The following is an 18,417-nucleotide window of genomic DNA, read 5'->3' on the forward strand; positions in this document are numbered from 1 at the left end:
ACATGGAGGCAAACTCTTTCATAAGTTTTCATGTCATAATATTTAAGCTTGTGTTCCCTTCAGCTCTTAGCATACGAGCTGGGGAATGTTGTTTTCTAATCTCCTGATGTGAATTCAGAAAAGCAGTGGTTTTGGGGCATATGATAGCTAGGTCTCTATCTCTTCCTGTTCTTCCACCAACCCTATGTCACACTGACTTTGTGGAAGAATAACCAGAACTCTTCTTAGTTTTGTGATGTGTGGGCCAGTGTGGTTTTTGCAATGCGTTATTCATAACTAGCAAATCATGATTTGGGTATGTTGATGTCATCAGCATGAACAACCTGGTTTGGAAGAAGAGCCCCATATTTTTCATAACACCTTGGTTTACCCAGCGTATTGTGCACTGTCATCCACATGTAATATTGATCCACTTGTGAGACCAGGGCAGTGGTCATCAGCAGCTCAGGTCAAGAGCTATCACTGAATGTTGTGTCCTAAATCAGGCCTGATCAAGAGAGTGACTGAGAAACCCCACATACTTGATCTTGAGAGTGAATCAGAGAAGAAAAGAGTAAACTCTGATAATGATTACTTTATGTGGGCAGGAAAGGGGCACTCTGAGGTGGTTTGGGTGACTCACTTATGGCATTCTGATTGTTTCACAGGTTGTGTTAATTCTGCCATCAAATTCTCACATGGCAGAAACAGCATCTCCCACACCACTTAATGAGGTTTGAGGCCACCAAAAGATCAACAGACAAATGCTCCAGAAATCTATGCTGACTGTGACACAAGAGCCTCACATGAGAAAGTACCAGAATCCAACTTCGATACTGATAGACTTGTTGATATTATTATTATATGTAATCCAATTATGAACTGTGATAATAAATTCAAAATTATGTTCTCATTTTTTCCCTGGAACTCAATAACTCATTTCACTGGCTCTTTATCGAGAGTACTAGAAGTTAAATTAATAAATAATGCATTTAATGAGGCAACAGCACTTGAAAGTTTTTCATTCATCATAAGAACTTTATATAAAGGCATTACATTGGCAAATAAGATTTGGAAGCAGAAGAGCAAAAAAAAAGGTATTGTTAAAATGAGGCCTCCATGCAAAACACATACTTCCCTCCCATTTATTTAACTGTTTTTTCTCTTACCTATGGGGACCAAAGTGCTTTTTCCTTCAGGAAGTGGAGATGCGTGGCCATCTCCCCCTCCCTTTTTTCCTTCTCCTGCTTTTCTTTCCCCATAGAAAGTACCTTGAAATAGCACAGTCCGTCCTTGCATGTGCACAAGCTATCATTTGAGTAAAAGTATACATGGAGTAAAAATCATATTAAGCATCAGATTCAACTTATATTTTCTATTTCATCTTCTTCCTTTCCCTTCTCCCACCTTCTACTGGGCATAATTATATCTTAATCATATGTGGAACTGTGCAACATATGGTATTTGTTAAATACATTTGTTTTTATTGCAGAGCAAAAATAAATCAAATTAGAAGCAATACTTTCATGTGCTACCTACTTCCTTTTCAGATGCAATATGGTGGAAAGAGACTAAGTGTTGATGTCAAAAATACAGTATGGTGGTAAATAATGTGGGTTTTCTAAACAGACAACCCTGGGTTTTCATCTTGCTATCCCATCTTTGTTGTTTACTACTTATGTAGCTATGAAGATGCCACAAAATTTCTCTGTGCTTCATATTTCTTTTTAGGAAGGTAGTAATAATATTGTCTGGCCCATACAACTATGATAATTACTTGGTATAACAAAGGTAGAAAAACCAGGACTCTGACTGGTACATATGGAGCCATGAAAGTTTTAATTAATATATATACATGTATATATGTAAATAGATATGTATTAGATATATATATCAATTTATCATTTTATTCAGCATTATCTGTAAAGTATCTATAATGAGGCAGACATTGTTTTAAGCATATAAGAAAATAGTGGTAAGAGAGATAATATCTTATATATATAAGATAATAGTGGTGAATCAGAGAGATAACATCCTTCCTCTCTTGTAGGTTAAAACTTTTATGGGACAGGACATAGATTAACATACAAACAATCAAAACCTTTTTATATGTTGTTAGAAGCTAACTGGAAGAATTAATGTGCTAGAGAGTGGCTGCTGTAGTGGTGGTGAGAGATAAGTCATTAGAATGTACCCAGGAAAGTTTTTTTTTGAGGAAGTGATATTTTCATTATGATAAGATAAAAATTACTAAATTTGCATGGACATTCATATTTTCCAATTCAGTATATAGTATTTCTAGATTTCTCATTCTGCCCTACACTCACATATCTATTATATCCACCTTTCTCCATGCACACTTTTCATGGGAATGTAGGGCCCTCCTTCTATCAGTGCTAACCTGTCTACTTTCTCCAGCTCCAGGGATGGACAAGGTGTGGTAAAAGTCAGTTAAGACATTCTATCTTCTTGGTTGAAAGTTAGAAGGTAATTAGCAAGAACCACCAAATAGAACTTAATACTATTGCTTTTCTTTCTTTCTTTTTTTTTAATTTTTTTTTTTTTTTTTTTTTTGAGACGGAGTCTCGCTCTGTCGCCCAGGCTGGAGTGCAGTGGCGCTATCTCGGCTCACTGCAAGCTCCGCCTCCCGGGTTCACGCCATTCTCCTGCCTCAGCCTCCGGAGTAGCTGGGACTGTATACAGGCGCCCGCCACTACGCCCGGCTAATTTTTTGTATTTTTAGTAGAGACCGGGTTTCACTGTGTTAGCCAGATTGGTGTCTCGATCTCCTGACCTCGTGATCCACCCGCCTTGGCCTCCCAAAGTGCTGGGATTACAGGCGTGAGCCACCGCGCCTGGCCTATTGCTTTTATTTCAATGTAGGTGTTCTATAGCTCTTATTGGACATCAGTAAGAATACATGTAGCCTGCTTTATTACTGGCATATGTGTATATCTATAAAGGAAGTAGCTTTAGGAGAAAATCAAATAAGCAGAAATAGCAATAAATGGAAATAAAATGAATCCTTGATTCCATGAGAAGGTAGGTCCTGAAACTTGTCCTAACTCTGATATTTAATAAATATCATGGTATGAGCTATTTCAGTTGAGTTTCTTATAATTAAAGCACATAGTTTTCCCATTTTCATTTTCTGTGAGTTGTTTAACTGTTCCTATTCTTTAGCTATTTTCCTTTTCCTTTTTTTTTTTTTTTTTTGACGGAGTTTTACTCTTGTTGCCAAGGCTGGAGTGCAGTGATGTGATCTCAGTTCACTGCAACTTCCGCCTCCCATGTTCAAGTGATTCTCCTGCCTCAGCCTCCCAAATAGCTGGGATTACAGGCATGTGCCACCATGCCTGGGTAATTTTTGTATTTTTAGTACAGATGGGATTTCACTGTGTTGGCCAGGCTGGTCTCGAACTCCTGACCTTACATGATCTACCTGCCTCAGCCTCCCAAAGTGATGAGATTACAGGCATGAGCCACCACACCAGGCCCCTTTTACTTATTATGTATAGGTATGTTCATATTAGGAATACTAAACCATAATCTACATGCTATATAGCACAATTAAATTTTTTTCAGTCACCTATTTTTTTATTTAGATTTATTTTTGGTGTTTCTTGCTATAAAATTATGTTTTATTTTAATGTCATCTCATAACTGTATTTATGACATCATATTTTTAATTGCTTGGAAAAGTTTTTCTTATTCCAACTTTTAAACATATTATTTTGTATTTTCTTCCCTTGCTTAACAATTTTGTCTCTGGCATTTATTTTTATTAGTATTGTTTAATATTGTACATCGAACATATTTTTCATATTCTTGGCAATTAAGCCTATAGTACTTAATGCAGAGCCCCTCATCACCTCACTGACATTAACTGTTAATATTTGTTTTTTTTTTTGTTTTTTTTTGGTTTTTTTTTGAGATGGAGTCTCGCTCTGTCGCCCAGGTTGGAGTGCAGTGGCGCTATCTCGGCTCACTGCAAGCTCCGCCTCCCGGGTTCACGCCATTCTCCTGCCTCAGTCTCCAGAGTAGCTGGGACTACAGGCGCCCGCCACCACGCCCGGCTAATTTTTTGTATTTTTAGTAGAGACGGGGTTTCACCGTGTTAGCCAGGATGGTGTCTCGATCTCCTGACCTCGTGATCCACCCGCCTTGGCCTCCCAAAGTGCTGGGATTACAGGCGTGAGCCACCGCGCCCGGCCAACTGTTAATATTTTACCGTATCATAAAGAGATATTGGTCTATGTATGTACCTAATTCCAATCTTTTAATTATTGTGTACGTACTGATATCCTACTTGTTTTATTTCTCCAATATTGTATTAATACTTGGCAGATTTTGTACTCGGCATTTATTCCCCATTTGTTCTGACAATGATGGCCTGATTTCCTCCAAAAAATCACCATTATCTAACTCTTAATTTATGTACAAGGGTGGAGCTCACCCAACCCCCAATTTCAGGAGTTGACCTGTGTCCTACATCTGGGAAATGGCAGAATTGCATCAACTCAGCTACAGTGAAGTTCTTTGGTAGCCTTGTGACCTAGAAAAAACAATTGTGTGAATGACTGACACGTTTCCAATCAAAATTAATCTCATCATTTTCACTTCACAGACCAAGAAATGGTCTCCCCATCTTTCCTCTTTCCTGTTGGGTTTGGAGCTGTGAGGAGGTAAGTTTGCTGCCATCAGCAGCCCCGTGACAGACAGATGCTCACAGACAAAAGCAGAACTGAGAAGTTCCAAGTGAAAGATCAGACCCTAATGTAATTCTTTTGAGTCTCCAAGTCAAGTTTTACCTGGAGTTGGCCCAACCCCTGGGGTTTTAAACATATAAAGACAAGGAAAGAGATTTATTCAGATAGTGCAATAACTGGGCAAAATCCTTCAATGGCTTCCTCTCTAATTCAGAATAAAAGCCAAAGCTCATATAAATCCTACATAGTCCTTACATCACGTGATTCTTTGTTGTTTCTTGGATTTTTAAAATATCCTGACTTATATCCTGATATATTGCTTTGAGATTGTTTAAAATGGTCAGAGAGTGCCTTCTCTTGGTGATAATTAGTGCATACATAATTTTTTTAAGTTTAACACTTATATAAGCAACCTAAGATTAGTGCATTTTTAGTTGTAAAAAGTTCATGCAAATATTTTGTGCTATTAGTGCAAGATATTATGATTCCAACTTTTAGACAAGACTACCTGCACTTGTTTCATGTCATGTGATTTGAAATTTATTCTTCATTTGGTTATTCTTGGTTTTATCTACATGTGATTAGAAAGCAGTAGGAAAATGTCCATGAGACTTTGTCTCCTTTTGCTACTTTTACAATAAAAATAATTGTTGTTTCATAGGTTGTTTTTTTTTTTTTTTTTTTTTTTTGAGAGAGGGTCTGGCTCTGTTGCACAGGCTGGAGTGCATTAGAACCTCTGCCTCCTGGACTCAAGCCATCCTCCCACCTCAGCCTCCTAAGTAAATGGGACTACAGGTGTGCACCACCACACCAGCTACTTTTTCTATTTTTTGTAGAGACAGTGTTTCACCATGTTGCCCAGTCGATTCCCTGTCTGCTTAATGATTGCAAGAGGCTCCCCTGCTGGGTTAAAGTTGGGCCAAGAATTGCCTTTGTAGTGGTTGGTACGGTTGGGATGGTATGGTTAAAGTTGAACTCATTGTTGAGGGAAGCATCTTGGGACCGCACTTCGCCTTGTAAATAATTGGGAAAACAAAGTTATAAGGTCTTGAGTATATAAAGTGATATTATTGATAACTTCTAACTATAAGTAGTCCAAGCTCTTCAGGTAGATGCAAGATATTTGTGACTAAAAATGATTTTTTTTAAAAAAATTTGAATCCAGTATTTTTGGGGTTTTTTTGTCTTAGACTCACTGAGGCAAAATGAAGGCTTCACGCTAAGTTAAATTTGTGTTATCATATATTTCTGTCCCCTTTCTCCTCTAAAATCTAATTTTTCTTCTCTACCAGTCCTAAATATCAAAGATTATAAGAAAAGTAAGGATAATTAAGGATTAAAGAATATTGAGGCTTGTGTATTTTTTCAGTCAATGATAAAGAAATGGGCAATCAATAATAAGCAACTGGTAAGTGTACTATAATCAGCATTGCTACAAAAACTGCTATCTATTGAGAAAACATGCATCCAACTATTAAAAGCAATTTATATTTATAAAATCAAATTAAACCCACTCGTAAATGTAAGAGAAGTCTCAAAGGGCTCATTGTTATAACAGTTATAACAGGTACTTTTACATTTGAGGTTGTAAAATGATAATACTGTATGCAAAGTTAGAGGCAAATCAACAGTTCTAACAGTGATGTGTTACGCTTACATTACTCAGTAAATTGGATTATAGAGCATGGAACAGTTTGGGGAAGAATCATCTCGGGTGTTCCCACTGACCATTAGAAATCTGTAGTTTATCTTAAATTAACTATTTTTAAAATCTGCCATTTTCCACAACTCTTACTTTTCCTGATTCTGAGTCCTGATCCCACAAACTTGCAATACTCTATGGAAAGGATTTCAAGAGAGACATACTTTTATCTTTAATAAAACCATGAATTAAACCAGCAGGAAGGAAATAAAGAGTTGAAGGCCACTGCTGTGGCTGCTGAAGTAATAGATGCATTTTATCTTAATACTTGACTACAAATTTCCTGTATCTTCATTTTGTATCTTATTATGAATCTTCATCATTAAAATGTATGATAGCTCTATGGTAGGTCTTGAAATCAGGTAGCATATGTCTCATATTATTTTTCTTCATTAACAAAATTGATTTAGTCAAAGTCTTTAATTATTTCATGTAAATTTTGGAATTACTTCATCAACTTTATGCAATCCAAAAAGACCTTCTTGGATTTTGACTAAGAAGGTATTGAGTCTACAGGTCTATAAGGGAAAATTGCCAACTTAACAATATTGAGTTTTCTAATCCATTAACAGAATATACCTTTTCCTTTATTTATTTATTATTTTTATTTATTTATATTTTTTTGAGATGGAGTCTCGCTCTGTCACCCAGGCTGTAGTGCAATGGTGTAATCTTGGCTTACTACAACCCCTACCTCCTGGGTTCCAGTGATTCTCTCACCTCAGCCTCCAGGTACCTGGGATTACAGGCACGCGCCACCACGCTAGGCTAATTTTTTTGCATTCTTTTAGTAGAGATGGGGTTTCACCATGTTAACCAGGCTAGTCTTGAACTCCGTAAATGCACAGCCTAGTGTTAGAAAACAAATTTAGAATACTTCCCTGCAGATTTCTGGACCTCTGTCTCTGCATAGCTATCCCCTTTATGGTTCTCTTCTCACTAATTATAGCTGTCTCACTGCCCTCAAATTCTGGTTTTTGTCTTCTGAATTTGGCAATATCAGAATGGATCCCTCTCCCTGACCATGGTCTGGAAAGTTTCTTCATGCAGAAAACCAGAGCAATTATTATATTCACATTTGTTTTCATTTTTTCAGTGTTGAAAGTCCGGCACTAACTGTTTCCCAATGTCTGGAAGCAGTTGTGCTTAATTTTTTTCCGGTTTTATTTATCATATAAAAAAATTTTTGAGACAAGCTCTAACTCTGACACCCAGGTTTGAGTGCAATGGTGCAATCATAGCTCACTGCAGCCTCAAAATACTGAGCTCAAGAGATTCTCCGACTTCAGCCTCCCAAAGTGCTGGGATTAAAGGTATGAGCCACTGTGACCAACGCAGTTTTCTAACTGAACAGAGTGGAAGATTAAGTCTGGTTCTATCATAATTGGAAGAGCTGAGTTTCAACTTTAAAAAGATGATCATAGGCTGGGCATGGTGGCTCACGCCTGTAATCCCAGCACTTTGGGAAGTCGAGGGGGGCGGATCACTTGAGGTCAGGAGTTCAAGACCAGCCTGCCCAACATGGTGAAACCTCGTCTCTACTAAAAAATACAAAACTTAGTTGAGCATGGTGGTGCGCGCCTGTAATCCCAGCTACTTGGGAGGCTTGGCAGGAGAATTGCTTGAACCCGGGAGGAGGAGGTTGTAGCGAGCCAAGATTATGCCACTGCATTCCAGCCTGGGCCACAGAGTGAGACTCCATCTCAAAAAAAAAAGCTCATGAACACAGATGTCAGCATTTTTATTTCATTTGTTTATATTTAAAATCGATTTAAGCATGTCAACATATGTAACAATAAAATTAATACTTATAATTTAAAATATTCAAGCAGAAAATTGAAGTATTGTCCTTTTCATATGCTGATATTTTAGTCACCTTAATTGGGTTTCATAAGAAGCAACTATTAAAAGACACTAGCATATTGCAATTATTTTTTATTTAAATTAATTCGTGTTATTTTGCAATGTTTTATATAGTAATATCCAGATAGTTTTAATATACACTCAAAAGTTTTGTTTTCACACAACATAAATATAGGAAACACAATGAGACAAAGCTATACAAATTCCAGGGAAAATATTTAAATCTTTGAATTTATTAAAATATGCCTCTCAGTTTGAATTTTGAGTTTACTGTAGGAAAACACAGAAATGATGTGTAAAGTAACTTCCTTTTGATTGCCTGGTGGATAGAAAAACAAAAAACAACTAAATTTGAGATATGGTTTGAACAGAGCTGATGATGCATTTGTTTTCCTGTTTGAATCTCCTCAAGATCAGCAATTTGTTTTTTTACTGACTAAGGTTTGTTCAGATTGCTACTGCTCATATGATTCCCAGGAACTTAAGTACTTTCGAGTAACTGTGTGAGGCTGATAACACTAGATTTAAAAAAATTCATCTTCAGTAAGTACACTCTTTCCAGCAGAGGAAGCAGTTCAGAAAGTTCTTTGTGGTTTCCCCTCTGGATCTTTTTATCATCAATTTCAGCAAAAGGTGGTATTTTTCTTTTAAGAAAAGGTCAAGACCGCTTGTTTTAATCCTTCTCAGACTCCAGGTACAGCTTAACCAGATATAGCCTGTAACTTGCTCCCATCTCTTGAATGCATGCTTTCAGCTTGGCCAGGAGGAGCTGGACATCAAAAGGAGGAGAGTCACAGTCTGGATGGGGCTCAGGAACCTCACACTGCTGTATAAGCCAGCTATCATCTAGGGGGGTTCTTTTCCCCTTAAGCCGGCAGCAAAATGCTTCAACCCTTGTCAATTACTTTCAGTAACTGATTCTTTTGTCTTGTTTTTTTTCTACTTAGTATTCTCTCCCATATTTAGAGAATACTGAAAGCATTCCCGTTTTACCTCCAACTCTGAAGCCACAGAAACTGTGCCCATAACAGGGTCACTAAATGGCCTAAATGACATATATGCAAATATATATACACAAACACACATGTGTATGGAATATATATAAGTTTGTATATTATTTGAAAATATATTTAAATAACTTGTATATTACATATAAATTTATATATATTTCATATCCATATATGCATATACTTTTTCTCATACATTATAAAACTCTGGCAACATCTGCATGTAACATATGAGTCTTTATTTGTTTTGCTGACAAAGATTATCTTTCCCAGAATCTGGATTAGAAAATTTAGTTATTTAGTATTTGGTTGTTATTATTTCAATATTTTGATTTAATTTATTTTGGAACAGAAATTAGCCTGCAAATTCTGCAAATTTTTCTTAGAAATGTATCATATGCATAAATTTGTTTTAGCTGACCTAGAAAATGGAGGGCTTATATTTCCCTTTTTATTTTTCTATATAAAAGATATTTGATTTAAGAAGAAAATCAGTTCGAAGTCTTTGTAAATCTGATATATTCTCTTTTCCCAATTGTATTGCCCAAGTTAGAGTCTATTATTTTCCACAGGCAGATATTTGAAAGGACTTAACAAATACCACAGAAGGTACTCACATAAGGCTTTTATCTAAAGGCAGAGAGTACAATGCAGCAAGAGAGAGAGGGCAAGCACTGGAGACATTCCAAGCAGTACAAGACATTCCAGATAGTACAAGCTCCCCATAGACCTAACCAGACACATAAACCATGCCAGTTTCTGACTTGAACTGCCCAGATCTATGCAAGAAACTCTATATATCCCATTAAGTAGTAGTCAAGCTTGTCAAACTCATTAGGCTATTTGCAAGTCATTAGCAAAGAAACTGACCTTGGGGCTTGCCAAGAGAGTTTAAAATTATTCTAAACTGCACATTATAAATTCTAATGGTCTTATCTTGACCAAGAGCCAAAATTCACACATTCAGGCATCCCCAGGATTAAGACAGAGCTCTTAAGTACCTCTGTAAATTAACTCTATCTCACAATATCTTCATTCAACAAATATTTATTGAGCATCTACTACATTCCAGGTACTACTGGGAATATAGGGTGAACTAACTGAACTGTCTATGACCTCATGGAGCGGACATTCTAGTTTCGTTCTACAGTTATCCTTTAGGAGGCAGTTTTAGCACATTCAATGTGAGTTCTCAGTTAAAAGTGAAAATGAAAACTTGGCATAGTTTCTAAACTTTAATTTTTTTATAATTAGCCTCTTCTCATCATACTGAAACCTCACTGACTTGCAAACTTGAGAGGAAATATACACATTTAATTTAATCTCTGAGTTTTTTGGTTGTGTGTTAATTAGCAAAATAACACAAAACTGAAGAGAAGTCAAACTTACAAAAAATGCATGCCATATGATTTCATTAATTAAAAGATCATGCCAATGAAACTAATCACAGGTATTAGAGGTCGAGATGGTGATTACTTTTGGGGTATAGTGGCTGGAAGGGAGCAAAGGGGCTGTATACCTTCTTAGTACTTGCTATTTTCCAATTTTTAATTAGGAAATAGGAACACACGTCTTTACTTTTTGATAATTCATTGAGCTGTACATTTATGATTTATGCCCTTTATGTGCTCTTCCAACTAAAACATTGGCACTAAATCCCTGTCTCAGATTCTGTTTTCTAGTGAACCCAGACAGAGGGTGCTTGAGCTGACATCTACTATATTCCAGGCACTACTGGAAGTATAGAGTGAACTAATTGGGCTATCTGTGACCTCATGGAGCTGACATTCTAGCTTCATTCTAGAGTTGCCATTTAGGAGGCAGTTTTGGCACATTCAATGTGAGTTTTGAGTTAATAGTGAAAATGAAAAGTTGGCATAGTCCCTAAACTTTATTTTTTTTCCTTATTGTTAGCCTCTTTTCACCATAATGAAACCTCACTGACCTACAAACTTAAGAGGAATAATACAGATTTAATTTAATCCCTGAGTTTTTTGGTTGTGTGTTGCCCAGCAATGTAATACAATAATACTGAAGAGAAGTCAAACACACACGAAAATACATGCCATATGATTCCATTAATTAAAACGCCAAAACCAACAAAACTAATCATGGGCATTACAAACAGAGACAGTAATTACTCTTGGGGGTGTATTGGCTGGAAAGGAGCAAAAGGGCTCTGTACCTTCTTCATACAAGCTATTTTCTAATTTTTAATTGGGAGGTAAGAACACACGTGTCTTTATTTTATGATAATTATTTATCGAGCTGGACATTTATGATTTATGTACTTTATGTGTTCTCCCAATAAAAACACTGGCACTAAATCCCTGTCTCAGGCTCTATTTTCTAGTGAACCCAGGCTAACACAATGAAAATTAATTTAGAAAAAGGTTTTCCACATTCTTATGTAAATAGATTATACATGAAGACATTTATTTATGTGTAGTATATATAGAGATTTATCTACGCATTAATCATTTTTGCCATGCTATCTATGCAGGGGAAAATAAAACATTATGCCAGCATTCAAGTTTTCGTTTCAAGAGAAAGAAAGAAAGAAAGAAGAAAAGAAAGAAAGGAGAAAGAAAGAAAAAGAAAGAAAGAGAAGAGAAGAGAAGGAAAGAAAGAAGGAAGGAAGGAAAGAGAGAAATTTCCAATGCAGAGCTTTACATGATAGATTTCAAAATTCAACATTACACAGTTTTTTCTTTACTTTGTAGTTCCAAGGAAACAGGACTCCGTATGAGGCTTGCTGTTAAGCCCTTTATAGACAGGTCTGCTTTTCTTGGAGCCAATAAAACACTACAAATTTAATGTTACCCAAACTCCACCCTTCTCCCAAATAATGAAATAACTTCATCTCTTCTTTTGGTTGATTAGATGCCTCTTGGTTCTCCTAGGGTGCGTTATCACTTATGAAAACAAGTCAATAAATCTATTGTGTTCGACTACATGTTTGTCTCTAGTGGTGTTTATTAGATGGACATTATCATATGTAGATAATATTTTGTTTTGCTAAACATACATACACACACAAACACACACACACACAGCCCACATGCATATATTCCTGACATTTTGAAAGTAAGTGCAGCGACATCAGCAAGATGACCAAAAGAAGTTCTTAGTGCTCATCCCCACCACTATTAACCAAAACAATGAAAAAACGACTACATTTTGAAAAAAAATAACCAAACAAAAGCCCAGGAGTAAAAGGAAACAATAGCAAAAATCCTATAGAGCACAGAAATCCAGATGGCTACATTTTGTGTCCTGGAAACACAACATTTTAGCCAAGCCAAATAGCCACAGAGGGTACTTGAGCTGAAACAGTGGCTTCTATGGGAAATAAAATAATGGTTGAGTCAAGCAGTCCCACCTCTCAGGGCCTGAGCTAATGCAGTGTCCCACTTCTGGGTTACTATTGTCTTGACCTAGCCAAACAGTCATGCCTCCTGACACCTGAGCTAATGCAAGGCCCTCCTTTCAGAAGAAATAGAATATTAGTCATTTCAAGCAGCCATGCCTGCAAGGCCTAAGCTGACGTGGTGCCTCACCTCCTAGGAAACCAAAACCTTCACTGAGCTGTGCCACCCCACACAAACGGCCAAATATCTACAGTTCTCTGCCTCCCTGGAACTAGTCACTTGGAATTTGAGCTGCTGAGGTATGCTGCCTCCTAGAGAATGCAGCCATTGCTGCACTACTCTCTGCCTACCAGGACCCAAGCCACAGATGCATCTCACCATTCTTGTATCTTTGCTGCCACTGCACTTCCCTTCACTGAGCCTGGGCTACTGCCATGTTCCATAAACCCAGAGTACAGAGTCATAATTAAATGGTGCCTCATCCCATGAGGTCTGAGTTGGTATTGCACATTGTTGACTCCAGGACCTGAATTGCAGATACATCCTCCTGTTATCCAGGGCCTGAGCCTCTGGACCACCCATCATTCTCCAGAAGTATGGTGATACTTCACTCTACCCCCGAAAGTCATAGTCATAGCTCCATCCCCGGCTCTTGCGCCTGAGCTGCTGCGGTACTCCAGAGTCACAGACCTCAGCTTTGTGGGTAATCTACATTCACCATGACCTGGAGAGTGAACGAGTGCCCCAAGACTTAGGTGGAAGTACTTTCATAGACTATGGGTCCAGGACCCTGGCTCCAAAGCCACTCTAAGAGGCTGTACCTCATATCCCAACGCCGTGTGGCCACCTGTGGGCTGTGTTAGACCCAATACTGAAAGAGATCCCCTCAGCTAAGATTCTCTAGTGTGAGGAAAATGAGTAAAAGAGGACACCAAAAGCCCTGTCACTGAGGACCCAAATAACCAATGCTGTCACCATAGCTGCCACCAACTCCTGAAGCTTAGGCCACTTTGACACCTGCAGTCATCACTGACATGGATCACAGATGAAGAAGCTGCATGATGCCTGCACCCCTGTGCACAACTGGAACCAGAGCCACCACATCCTGCCCAACTGGCAGCCTTGGACGCATTTGCAAGTGAGTCTCTCCCTATAAAATCGAACCTGTAAAGTTTGAAAGAGGTGATTGCTCCATCAGATGTATTGACATGACCACCGGCATCCAAGAAATGTGAAAAGGCAAGAAAATATAAAACCACCAAAGAAATACAATAATTCTCAAGCAACTGGCCTCAATGAAATGGATATATACAAATTGCCTGAAAAGAAATTCAAATTAACAATCTAAGAAAACTCAGTAAGATACAAGAGAATATATATAGGCGATTCAACAAAATCAGAAAAAAATATTATATGAATGAGATTCAGAAATAGAAATTATTGAAAATAATTAAACAGAAATCATGAAGCTGAAGAATTCAATGAGTAAAATAAAAAATACAACAGAACTTGAAAGGAGATTAGATCAAACAGAAAAAAGAATCCAGTAACTTAAAAGGAGGTCATTTAAAATTACCCAGGCAAAGGGGAAAAAAGGAAAAAGCAGTGAAAAAAAGTGAAGAAAACCTACAGGACCAATGAGACACTATTAATCAAATAAATTTTTGCATTTGAAAGTTCCAAAAGGAGATAAAACAGAGAAAGGACCAAAAAGCATACTTAATGAAATAACTGCTGAAAACTTTATAGCTCTTGGAAGAGATATAGACATCCAGATCCATGAAGCTCAAAGATGACCAATAAGGTTTAAATCTTATAGGTTCTCACATTATAATCAAATTGTCAAAAGTCAATATCAAAGAGAATTTTGAAAGTAGCAAGAAAAAAGTGAGATTTTTAAATACAAGGGGATTTCTATTATGCTATCAGAGGATTTTTTAATAGAAAGTTGCAGGGTAGGGGAGAATGGGATGCTATATAAAAAGAAATTGAAGAAAAACCAAGACTTGCCAGCAAAGAATATTTTACCCAACATGGCAATCTTTTTTTTTTTTTTTTTTGGTCCCAGGGTACATGTGCAGGTTTGTCACATAGGTAAATGTGTGACATGGTGGTTTGCTGCACCTATCAACCCATCAACTAAGTATTAAGCCCCACATGCATTAGCTATTTTTCCTGATGTTCTCCCTTCCCCCACCCCCCTATGCCCACCAGCAGACCCCAGTGTGTGTTGTTCCCCTCCCTGGGTCCGTATTTTCTCATTGTTCAGTGTGGGGAAAAGCAAGAGAGATCAGATTGTTGCTGTGTCTGTACAGAAAGATGTAGACATAGGAGACTCCATTTTGTTCTGTACTAAGAAAAATTCCTCTGCCTTGAGATTCTGTTAATCTATAACCTTACCCCCAACCCCCTGCTCTCTGAAACATGTGCTGTGTCAACTCAGAGTTAAATGGATTAAGGGCGGTGCAAGATGTGCTTTGTTAAACAGATGCTTGAAGGCAGCATGCTCCTTAAGAGTCATCACCACTCCCTAATCTCAAGTACCCAGGGACACAAAAACTGCGGAAGGCCGCAGGGACCTCTGCCTAGGAAAGCCAGGTATTGTCCAAGGTTTCTCCCCATGTGATAGTCTGAAATATGGCCTCGTGGGAAGGGAAAGACCTGACTGTCCCCCAGCCCGACACCCGTAAAGGGTCTGTGCTGAGGAGGATTAGTATAAGAGGAAGGCATGCCTCTTGCAGTTGAGACAAGAGGAAGGCATCTGTCTCCTGCCTGTCCCTGGGCAATGGAATGTCTCGGTATAAAACCCGATTGTATGCTCCATCTACTGAGATAGGGAAAAACCGCCTTAGGGCTGGAGGTGGGACCTGCGGGCAGCAATACTGCTTTGTAAAGCATTGAGATGTTTATGTGTATGCATATCTAAAAGCACAGCACTTAATCCTTTACATTGTCTATGATGCAAAGACCTTTGTTCACGTGTTTGTCTGCTGACCCTCTCCCCACTATTGTCTTGGGACCCTGACACAACCCCCTTTTCGAGAAGCACCCACGAATGATCAATAAATACTAAGGGAACTCAGAGGCTGGCGGGATCCTCCCTATGCTGAACGCTGGTCCCCCGGGTCCCCTTATTTCTTTCTCTATACTTTGTCTCTGTGTCTTTTTCTTTCCTAAGTCTCTCGTTCCACCTTACGAGAGAGACCCACAGGTGTGTAGGGGCAACCCACCCCTACAGTTCAGTTCCTACTTATGAGTGAGAACATGCTGCAGTGTTTGGTTTTCTGTTCCTTCATTAGTTTGCTAAGGATAATGGCTTCCAGCTCTATTCATATCCTGCAAAGGACATGATCTCATTCCTTTTTATGGCTACATTGTATTCTATGGTGTATATGTACTACATTGCCTTTATCCAGTCTATCATTGATGGGTATTTGGGTTGATTACACGTCTTTGTTATTGTGCATAGTGCTGCAATGAACATAAGCTTGTATGTGTCTTTAAAATAGAATGATTTACATTCTTTGGGGTGTTTACCCAGTAATAGGATTACTGGATCAAATGGCATTTCTTGTTCTAGGTCTTTGAGAAATCACCACACTGTCTTTCAAAATGATTGAACTAATTTACATTTCTACCAACAGTGTAAAAGCATTCCTATCTCTATGCAGCATTGCCAGCATCTGTTGTTTCTTGACTTTTTAATAATCACCATTCTGACTGGTGTGAGATGGTATCTCACTGTGGCTTTGATTTGCATTTCTCTAATGATCAGTGAAGTTTAGCTTTTTTTCATACATTTGTTGCCTGCATAGATGTCTTCTTTTGAGAAGTGTCTGTTTGTGCCCTTTGTCCACTTTTTAATGGGGTTGTTTGGTTTTTTTTTCTTATAAATTTGTGTAAGTTCCTTATAGACACTGGATATTAGATCTTAGTCAGATAGATAGTTGCAAAAATTATCTCCCATTCTGTAGGTTGTCTGTTCACTCTGATGATAGTTTCTTCTGCTGTGCAGAAAATCTTTAATTTAATTAGATCCCATTTGTCAATTTTTGCTTTTGTTGCAATTGCTTTTGACATTTTCGTCATGATATCTTTGCCCATGCCTATGTCCTGAATGGTATTGCCTAGATTTTCTAAGAGGGTTTTTGTAGTTTTCAGTTTTATATTTAAGTCTTTAATTCTTCTTGAGTTAATATTTGTATAAGGTATAAGAAATGGGTCATCCAAAAGCTTCTTAAGCTGATAAGCAACTTCAGCAAAGTCTCAGGATGCAAAATCAATGGCAAAAATCAACAGCATCCCTATACAACAACAATAGACAGGCAGACAGCCAAATCATGAATGAACTCCCATTTACAATTGCTACAAAAGGAATAAAGTACCTAGGAATACAGCTAACAAGGGAAGTAAAGGACCTCTTCAAGGAGAACTACAAGCCACTGCTCAAGAAAATCTGTGAGAAGCCAAACAAATGGAAAAACATTCCATGCTCAGGGATAGGAAGAATCAATATCATGAAAATTACCATACTACCCAAAGTAATTTATAGAGTCAATGCTATTTCCATCAAATTACCATTGACATTCTTCACATATTTAGAAAAAACTATTTTAAAATTCATATGGAATAAAAAAGAGCCTGTATGGCCAAGACAATCCTAAGCAAAAAGAACACAGCTGGAGGCATCATGCTACCTGACTTCAAACTATACTACAAGGCTTCAGTAACCAGAAACGCATGATACTGATATGAAAACAGGAACACAGATGAATGGAACAGAATGGAGAACTCAGAAATAAGCCCTCACACCTACAACCATCTGATCTTTGACAAACTTGACAAAAACAAGCAATGGGGAAATGATTCCCTGTTTAATAAATAAATGCTGGGAGAACTAGCTGTGAAAGTCTCACAATCATGGTGGAAGGTGAAAATCATGTCTTACATGGTATCAGGCAAGAAAGAATGAGAGCCCAGTGAAAGGGGAAACCCCTTATAAAACCATCAGATCTTGTGAGACTTATTTACTACCATGAGAATAGTATAAGAGAAACTGCCCCAGTGATTCAATTATCTCTCAACAGGTCCCTCCCACAACACGTGGGAATTATGGGAGCTACAATTCAAGATGAGATTTGGGTGGGAACACACTGAAACTATATCGTAGCTTAAAATAAAGTATTCCAGCTTTAAGATGTTTTATGTAAGATTATGGTAACTACATAACACAAAGCTATTGAAGATACACAAATGATACAGAGAAAACCATTGTGAAAGACAACGTGATGATTCCTCAAGGATCTAGAACCAGAAATACCATTTGACCCAGCAATCCCATTACTGGATATATACCCAAAGGATTATAAATTATTCTACTATAAAGACACATGCACACATATGTTTATTGCAGCACTATTCACAATAGCAAAGACTTGGAACCAACCCAAATGACCATCAATGATAGACTGGATAAAAAAAATGTGACACATACACACCATGGAATACTATGCAGCCATAAAAAAGGATTAGTTCATATCCTATGCAGGGACGATAAAGCTGGAAACCATCATTCTCAGCAAACTAACACAGGAACAGAAAACCAAACACTGCATGTTCAGAACATCACACACCAGGGCCTGTTTGGGGGTGGGGGGCTAGGGGAAGGATAGCATTATGAGAAATACCTAATGTAGATGACGAGTTGAAGGGTGCAGCAAACCACCATGGCATGTGTATACCTATGTAACAAACCTGCACGTTCTGCACATGTATCCCAGAACTTA

The 18,417-nt window shown here is 37.9% G+C and overlaps 1 protein-coding gene across 1 annotated transcript in view; it reads left to right on the forward strand.

The window, feature by feature from the left end:
- MS4A4A (membrane spanning 4-domains A4A) overlaps window positions 1–1,498 on the forward strand; it is a 28,406-nt gene extending 26,908 nt beyond the window's left edge. Inside the window, exon 7 of the mRNA XM_004051267.5 lies at window positions 648–1,498. Within this exon, the coding sequence (XP_004051315.1) occupies window positions 648–719 (72 nt within the window). The 3' untranslated portion in view covers window positions 720–1,498. The remainder of the gene's footprint in view (window positions 1–647) is intronic.
- The last annotated feature ends 16,919 nt before the right edge of the window (window positions 1,499–18,417 follow it).

This window comes from Gorilla gorilla, chromosome 9, assembly GCF_029281585.2.
Source record: "Gorilla gorilla gorilla isolate KB3781 chromosome 9, NHGRI_mGorGor1-v2.1_pri, whole genome shotgun sequence".
In the NCBI taxonomy this organism is placed as follows: Eukaryota; Metazoa; Chordata; class Mammalia; order Primates; family Hominidae; genus Gorilla; species Gorilla gorilla.